This window comes from Vollenhovia emeryi, unplaced genomic scaffold, assembly GCF_000949405.1.
Source record: "Vollenhovia emeryi isolate VEMERY1.0 unplaced genomic scaffold, V.emery_V1.0 DF939469.1, whole genome shotgun sequence".
In the NCBI taxonomy this organism is placed as follows: Eukaryota; Metazoa; Arthropoda; class Insecta; order Hymenoptera; family Formicidae; genus Vollenhovia; species Vollenhovia emeryi.
This window is the reverse complement of record NW_011966897.1, coordinates 36156-44848: the sequence shown is the minus strand read 5'-3', so window position 1 is coordinate 44848 and position 8693 is coordinate 36156. Positions and strand designations below refer to the sequence as shown.

Below are 8693 nucleotides of genomic sequence, written 5' to 3'. Positions count from 1 at the left end.
GCCTGCACGATAGGCATTTTCCTGAGCTCTCCATATGCCTGACTAGACGGGTGGCGATGACGCGCTCCAACGTCTTACCCACCTCATCTAGCAGGCATATCGGCCTGTATCCGCCAGGCGGGTCCGCAGGCTTTCCCTCCTTCCTCAACAGTACGAGGCACGACTGTTTCCAAGTGTCCGGGAACTTTTGGTCTCTTATACACGCCGTGTATAGTGCCCTCACTCTACCAGCCATTTCGCCCAAGGCGATTCTCCATACGACCCCTGGTACGCCGTCTGGTCCAGGGGCTTTCTTCGGCTTAAGTTTTCTTGCTGCTCGAGTGATCTCCTCGTCTGTTACGTGCATGTCGTCAGTCCAGCCTTGGGACTCCTCTTCGACTTCCAGGTCCATGCGGATATCTCCCCCTCCTCTCCTTCCGGGAACAGGGTGCTAACCACCAGGTCCAAGAAGTCAGTTTTGAGCAACTCTACAGTTGGAGAGGCGCCGCCCGAGAGCTTGTTGAGTACAAGTCTGTACGGCCTGCCCCACGGGTCTTCATCCAACGTGTCCAACAGCTCACTCCAGGCCCGCTCCTTAGCCCTTCGAATGGCCTTCAGGGCGTCTCGGCTTTCCCTATATTCGATGAGGAGGGCCTCGAGTCGCTCGCGTGGTACTCGCTTCCCCCTCGCTCTCTGTACGCCTTTCCTGCAGCGTACGGACTTTTGCCTCAGATCGGCGATCTCGTTAGTCCACCAATAGGCACTCCTCCTAGGGGTGAACCTGATCCTCGGCATCGCGCCATCGCACGCTCGGGTCAGGGTCCCCCTCAGCCATCTGGCCTCCTCTTCTACGTCCTGTGCTGGGGGCGCCGGGGCCCCCCCGGTCGCCGTCAATAGTGCCGTCAGCATGTCACGATCAAGCTTGTTGACCGGCCATCTTACCCTCGAGCAACGCTGCGCTCTCGAGCCTCCCCTCTCTGTCGGCCTGACCAGGGTCATCTCAATGAAGAGGTGATCCGAGAGTCTCCACCTCTTCCACTACTCTCCACCCCTCCATCCACCGGGCAGCCTTCGGGGACGTCCAGGCAAGGTCGACGATCGACTCGCCTTGTGCTCTGACGCAGGTGCTCGCGTTGCCCCGGTTTTCGAGCCTTAGCCCCAGTCGCGCCGCCCATGCCGCTATCACCGCTCCCTTTGCGTCCGGCCGCCGGGAACCCCAGTCCGCGGACTTCACGTTAAAATCCCCGGCGACCAGGATCGGTCCAGGGAGCACTCCTCTCAGCTCGCTTTCCATTTCGTCGAGCCTCTCCTCTACTTCGGCCCTGCTTAGGCTGGGTCTCAAGTACACACCCATTATGCTGAGCGTGCCGCATTCCACTATGACCCAGCCCTCGCCCTCCTTGGCCTTGGTCCAAGGGACGTGTCGTTGTCCGGTCCTGCGCCAGGTTATAGCCACCGACCCGTCGGCACTCCCAGCCCAGTTAGGGCTGTTTGGGATGCTATAGGGTTCAGCTATAACCCCTACCCCACACCCACGCTCCGCCAGGGTATGCAGGAAAAGATCCTGCGCCTGTCGTGCGTGGTTCAGGTTCGCCTGCAAAATCTTTAGTTGCGTGAAGGCCCCGGTACTGCGGCTTCCTCTCGGCCACTTGCTTCTCTTGACGCAACCTGGTCTTTCCCGGTTTGCGCTTCTTCACCGATTTTCCCTCTCATCTCCGCCGGTGTGTCCGTGTGGTCCCAGTCCAGGGACCCCTGACCTTCGACGTCGATACCCATATCTGGGTCTATCGGGTTTCCCGCCTCTCGGTCCCCGGGCGGCTCCGAGTTCCGGGCCGAAGCCACCGGTTGCTTCCTCTCCTCCCGCCTGTTCTTTCTCATCGCGCTTTTCGACGCGGGCGGGCAGGCTCCTCCTCCAGCCTGTGGGCATCCGGCAGTCCTTTGGCCTTGCACACCACGCATTTAGGCCTAGCCGTGCACCCTGTCGACCTATGCCCCTCTTCTCCGCACCTATAGCACGAGTTTGTGCGGTCCTCTTTGCTCCTACACTGTGCCCGGACATGTCCCCTTTCCAGACACTTGTAGCACACGAGCGGTCTGGCCTCGAGCAGATCCACTCGTGCTGCTACCCACCCAATCTTTATGCGGCCTTTCTCCGCCACTCTCTTTGCCGTGGGCATTGGGTCCATGCCGTCCCCATGCCGTTGGGGGCTCTCCTGATCAGCCTCACCTTGACCTCGTGGCTCGAGCACAGGCCCACTTTTCCCACGGCCTCTCTTATCTCCTCCTGCGTTATGGAGTCGTCTAGGTCCTTTATGCGGAGCTCCACCATTTTAACCATGCGTGCGACTCTCACCCCCTCCGCGTCTCCAACCACCTCCCTGATTTTCCCCACCAGGGTGTCCGCCTTGGCGTGCGCATCCTTTCCTGGTATTTCCAGGATTAATGCCCCGGTGAGTCCCCTCCTGGGTCTTAACTCCTCAATCCCGATGTCTTCAAGGTTTATTTTGGACCTAACCGTCCTCATGCCTTCCTCGTACATTCCCTTTGGGAATGTCAGCGAGACTGCTGCTGTTGTCGGGACCCTCCTTCTCCCCGCGCTCCGGGGTGCCGATGGTCCCTGCCGCAATTCTTTTCCGCCGTCTACTCTGCTCTCCCTTTTCCCGGACTTCGTCTTTGCCTGTGAGCTCGCCGGTAACGGTGCGGGTTGCGATGCCGCTTTGGGTCCTCTGTTTTTCCTTCCCTTGACGACCTCCGTCCAGGGGATCTGATCCCTATCCGGGAGCAGCCCCTTTCCAGGCTGGCTCTGCGGTGCAGGCTGCGTGACACCCTTTGCAGGCTGTGTCACGCCCTTTCCTTTCGCCGCTTTACCAGCTGCTGGAGTCGGGGCGGTGCTCCTTGCTCCAGGTCCTCCTCCAGTGTCTGTCTGCTCCTTCTTTCGGGCAGCTTTCAGCACGGCCCTACTCCTCGTGGCCTCCCTTACCACCGTCATGTTGGTGATTGTAGGGAGTTTCTTCCCGGTGGTTTTTTGTCCCGGTTCTCCCGGTATTCCCACCATGGCGTCTTCGCATTTTGCCGCAAGGTTCTTGAGGTTGCTCCTTACATCTTGCGGATCACCTGAGATGACTGCCTCTATGGACACGCTCTCCATGACGCGCCTGGCATTTTCCATAGCCACCTCGATCGGTGGCTCTTCCAGGCGTTTGCTTTTGCCCCCTATTGCAGGTCTGAAGGCCGGGAACTCCCCGTTTCTCTCAGGCGTTGAGTTCCGTTCTCTTCCGAGTGCTGCATGTGCTGGTGGGTCTACCACCATCGCGTCCACCGCTTCTTCCTCCTCTGGGTAGGTCTTATTCCTCCTATTTCGTGAACGTACCCTATTCGTTTTTTCCTGCGTCTGTAGCTTCGCAGTGAGCTCAGCTACTTGTTGCTCGAGCGCCCTGATCCGCTCCCTGAGCTTGTCCGCCTCTTCCCTTTCTTTTCTGACCTCCGGTGTCGTGGCCTTGGAGGTGAGCGCTATCGTTGCCGCTCGCATCCCGTTTGCGCTCGAACGCAGCTCTTTAACAAAGGTGCCTTTGAGGTTCTTGGAACCTCTGGCAATCTTGTCAACTACATTAATGAAGTTGATCATGTCCGCACCAATTTGGTCTACGGACATGTCCACGACAGGTTCACGACGACGAGCGGGTGTTGGGTGGCTGACTTGCCACCCAACGCTCCGGACCCCCGGGCCCCGCCTGGGAATAAGTCCCAGCGGCCCCGGGGATCCCCGGGCGGACGGGCCCCGCCTCGGAGACGTCCGAGCGGCCCCGTCCACCCCCCTATCTGGCAGCCCACCCGGGTGACCAGCCCAGGGTCTGCCTCTTCCCACCGGAAGGGCCGGTCCACGTCCAGTCCAACCGCCGGGAAGCCGCAACTTCCGGCTCACCCTTCGGCCAGGACCACGTCCTGTTTGCCTCCGGGGTCCGGCTCTCTTCCGCCCGCGAAAACGTCCACGACGAGTTCGTTGACGGAGGAGCTTCCCCTTGCCACCGCCTCCTGCCGGAACACCGGCGTGCAATGGATGACGGTGGCCTCCCTCCGAATCCCAGCCGCCTGCCGGAACACCGGCGTGCAATGGCAACTGGGATTCCTGCCCCCTCGTCCGGGTTCCCCCCGATCCCTGCCGGAACTCCGACGTGCAATGGGATCGAGGGGGAGACGACCCGGTCCGGTGGGTGGAGCAAGCTCCCCCTATCGGCCCCGGAAGCCGGAGGTTTGAACTCGGGGTACCTCATCCTTTACCGGCGAGTGGTCTCAGTTCTGTCTCGACTCGCATCGAGGCAGCCGAGACCGGAGTCGCCGGGCTCCTTGTTTCCCCTTTTCAGGGGAAAGGCAAGCTCTTAGTCGGCGAGCGCCCGTCACCGAAACCGCCGATGCCTAATACGGCACACAGCGGTTTCTAGACAGACGCTCGCCTACAAGCCCCCTCACCACGTCAAGGTGGCTTGCCACGAGGGGGAAACCTTTTTTTTTGTTTACCCGGTGGAAACCCTCATGGGCCGTCACCCGCCCCCGCTGGAGAGAGGGACGGGTGCTGTGTGGGACTCGTCTCCCCGGCACTTGGGCAATTGACAACCCAAGGCCAGTGTGCAATGGAGACGCCTACCGCACTAAAACCACCGGGGGTGGACTTCTCTGCGCTTACTGAGGGCCACCCGGGTACAGCTACGCATTGACCTCCAGGTGACCCCGCGCCGCGCGTGACTTCGCGCTCTTCTCTGCCGGATTTCCGGCCTGGCCCTTAGAAGGGCCTTCTCCTACATTAGCGGCGAGGGTGCCACCGGCCCCTCGCCGCGCCCCCTATTTGCTGATGGGGGCGGGTGGGTCGTGGGTCTCCAGCCCACGCCCACCCACCAGGGGCCCCGGAGGGCTTCCTGGTAAACTCCTTTTAGTCGCCTCTTACGACAGGCAGGAGATACCCAAGGCCTATTCTTGAGGCGGGCCCTGGACGCCTTAAACCCCCAAAAATCCTCATGTTCACCTCTTGGAGGCTTCTGAGCCTGGTGCCTTCCAGAGGCAGGCTGGCTTCTTCTACTCTCCCCCCCTCTTCCACGGGATAAGCGTCCCGGGTGAGAGGGGGCGTGGGGGGGGGGAAGGTTAACCTTAAACGGTCCGCCTCCCCCCCAGGTTTGTCTCGTATCTTCGTCATCTCCGCCCTCCTTGAAGGTAGGGCCCTCTCAAGTGGGCTGCTCGGCCGCGCCGTCCACGCGCGCCTCTTCTCGCCCCCCCATTTCCTCCTCTCTGCGAACCCAGAGGGGGATTCGCCTCCCCCCTCCTTACTCGCTCTGCCTCCTCCTTCTGTGACATTACGCGTTCACAGAAGGAGGAGAACGCCTCCCAGGCTCCCTCTCCCCGGGTGATGGCATCTACCACCGCCCGTAGGGAGAGGTCACCCCCTATTACGTCTGTGAGGACCCGGCGCTCGTTCGCCCACCCCGGACAGAACTCCAGGGTGTGCTGCGCCGAGTCCTCCGCCTCCTCGCAGTGCTGGCACTGCGCGGTCCTCTCGCGCCCGATCGGTCCTCTCGCGCCCGATGCGAGGGGGAAACCTATCCTAACCCTTTTTTTTTGGTAACCCGGGGGAATCCTCATGGACCGTCCCCTCGCCCCGCTGGGACGGGACGAGGGGGTGTGTGGGACTCACCCTCCCTGTACCCCGGGCAATTGACGACCCGGAGCCAGCGTGCAACGGAGGGTGCCTACCGCACTAAACCCACCGGGGGTGGACTTCTCTGCGCTTAATTGGGGGATATCGGGAATGCCATCACAGATCAACCGAATATCCCCCGCGCCGCGCGTAGCTATCGCGCACCTCTAGGCCTTAATGGACAGGCCAAGCCCTAGTAAGGGCCTTCATCGTGTCGTGGGCAGTCTTCCCACGCTGCGGCGGGGGTGCCACCCGGCCACCCGCCGCGCCACCGTTGGTGTTGGGGGCGGGGTGAGCCACAGTTCCCAGCTGTGCCCACCCCCAGGGTCTGTCAGACCCTCGCCTCTCCCCTTTTAGGACGCCTCTTACGCCAGGCAGGGGGTACCTCGGGCCTATTCTTCCAGCGGGTCCCGCACGCCTTAACCTTTTTTTTTTTGACCCGGTGGAAATCCTCATGGACCGTCACCCGTCCCTCCTGGAGAGAGGGACGGGTGGTATGTGGGACTCACCCCCTGACACTCGAGTATTTAACACCTCGAGGCCAGTGTGCAATGGGGTGCCTACCTCACTAAAACCACCGGGAGTGGCCACCTCAGCGCTTTGGGGGGCCATCCGGGTACTTCAACGCAAATCTCCGGATGACCCCCGCGCCACGCATGTTACGCGCTCATCTTTGTCCCCCCTTTAGGAGGGGAGACCTAGGCCTCATTATGCGGCCTTCTCCTCTTTATTCGTTATGCGGCAGGGGTGCCACCAGGTCCCTGCCGCGCCCCCTTGGTGTTGTGGGGGCGGGCGGGTCGCGGGTCTCCAGCCCGCGCCCACCCCCGAGTGCCCTGTACTTTGCACAGGGCTCTCGACTCCTCCTGCCCCTTTATGGGGCGATAGGGGGGAGGCGGGGGCGCAGGCAGCAGGCGACCCGACACCACCCCTCAGGGTGGGGTCGGACGCCCCACGAAACCCGCGCCCCCGCCCCCCCCCCAGGACTCCTAATCTACGGTCTATTGCCCGCAGTCAGTCCACCGGGGGGGGGGAGGCAGCTGCTCACTGTCAGCCGCCTCCCTCCCCAGAGACTGTTCCCTATTCCCGACCCATTCGCTTAGGTCAGGCTCCACTTTTTGAGGTGAGCGGGGATTCCTCTTCTCCCTCTTCTCCTTCCGATCCCCGCTCCCCCGCCGCCTTGCTGTGCTGTGGGGGTTGTCTCCCCCCGTCGCACCCGCTCAGCCTCCTCCTTCTGCAGCATAACATGCTTACAGAAGGAGGAGAAAGCCTCCCATTTCCTCCTATCCCTTGTAACTGCCACCACGACCGCACGCAGGGACAGGTCCGGGCCTATCTCGTTGATAAGGACTCGGCGCTGTGCATCCCACTCGGGACACACTTCTAGAGTGTGCTGCGCCGAGTCCTTGTTCGCGCCACAGTGGTGGCACCTCTCGCTCGGTTCCTTCCCTATCCGCCGCAGGTACTCACCGAAGCACCCGTGCCCGGTGAGCACCTGCGACGTCCTAAATGAGGCCCGCGCCCACGGGCGCTCCAGCCACTCGTCAAGACGCGGGAGGACGGCATCTACGGTGCGCCTGCCTGGAGTCCGTGGCTCCGAGAGTCTCGCTCGCCATTCCTCCCGCGTCTCCTTCTTTGCCCGGGCTCCGAGGAGCCTCCTGGCCTTCGCCGTGACCGGAACACCTTGCCCCCGGAGTTCCCTGGTGCGCCGGTACACTTTTGCGTACTCGGCTGCGCACGCTTTAACCTATCCTAACCATAACATTTTTTTTTTACCCGGTGGAAATCCTCATGGACCGTCACCCGCCCCTCCTGGAGAGAGGGACGGGTGGTGTGTGGGACTCGTCTCCCTGGCACTTGGGCAATTGACGATCCAAGGCCAGTAGTGCAACGGAGACGCCTACCGCACTAAAACCACCGGGGGTGGTCTTCTCTGCGCTTGATGGGGCCACCCGGGTACTGCGACGCATTACTTCCGGGTGACCCCGCGCTGCGCGTTGACTTCGCGCTCCACGTGGCCGTAGTTCCGGCCCGGCCCTGACAAGGGCCATTCTCCTACTTTATTCTAGCCCTGATAAGGGCCATTCTCCTCTTTCGCCTTGATGTGCGGCGGGGGTGCCACCAGGCCCCTCGCCGCGCCCCCTGGTTGTTGTTGGGGGCGGGTGAGTCACGGGTCTCCAGCCCGTGCCCACCCCCATTCGGTCCTGATCGCATCTTCGCCTCCCCTTTTAGTCGCCTCTTACGACAGGCAGGGGCTACCCCGGGGCTATTCGATAGCGGCACCCGTACGCTAGAAGTGGACCGACTCCTTTCCTTGCACGTTGATTGTGCCTATGGCCTTCCCGGGCCAGTTCTCCTCCTCGTTCGTTCGTCGCAGGGGAGGGAGTACGGCTAACCGTGACGGTCCACCGCTCCCTCCCCGCGTTATCACCAGGCCCTTAGGTGGGCCGGTAGTCGGCGTGCCCCTCTCCTTTGGGGCACGCCTGTTCCGCCTCGATGGGATCTATGCCTATGGCCTTCCCGGGCCAGTTCTCCTCGTTCGTTCGTCGCAGGGGAGGGAGTACAGCTAACCGTGACGGTCCGCCGCTCCCTCCCCGCGTTATCACCAGGCCCTTAGGTGGGCCGGTAGTCGGCGTGCCCCTCTCCTTTGGGGCACGCCTGCTCCGCCTCGTTGGGATCCGCCAGAGGGGTCGGCTTCCCCCCTTCGGATCCGTTCGGCCTCCTCCTTCTGCAGCATAACGTGCTCGCAGAAGGAGGAGAACGCCTCCCAAGCCTCCTCCCTCTCCGTGGCGGCTTCAATTACCGCCGGGAGAGAGAGGTCTGCACCTATGATGTTGGAGAGGGCCCGGCTGGGCAAATTTCCAGGGTGTGCTGCGCCGAGTCCCTCTCCCCGTCGCAATGGTGACAATGCGCGGTTAGCTCGCGCCCTATCCTATGCAGGTACTCACCGAAACAGCCGTGTCCGGTGAGCACCTGCGTCGTCCTGTAGGACGCCCGTGACCATGAGCGGTCGAGCCACTCGTCAAGGCGGGGG

At 62.2% G+C, this 8693-nt stretch overlaps 1 protein-coding gene across 1 annotated transcript; it reads right to left on the bottom strand.

Annotated features, from left to right (window-relative positions):
• Window positions 1-979: 979 nt before the first annotated feature.
• Window positions 980-1938, bottom strand: LOC105557496. Its single transcript, XM_012004745.1, has 2 exons — window positions 1648-1938; window positions 980-1573 (listed from the first exon to the last, which is right to left on the bottom strand). Exons 1-2 carry the CDS (start codon window positions 1936-1938, stop codon window positions 980-982), a joined length of 885 nt encoding a protein of 294 aa, XP_011860135.1.
• Between the last annotated feature and the right edge of the window lie 6755 nt (window positions 1939-8693).

Excerpts from the sequence above, each read along its gene's own strand:
- LOC105557496 (XM_012004745.1), bottom strand. The coding sequence starts at position 1,938 with ATGCGTGGTGTGCAAGGCCAAAGGACTGCCGGATGCCCACAGGCTGGA. Across the intron at positions 1,574-1,647 it reads CGCAAACCGGGAAAGACCAG|GCGAACCTGAACCACGCACG; the intron begins GTTGCGTCAAGA and ends AAGATTTTGCAG.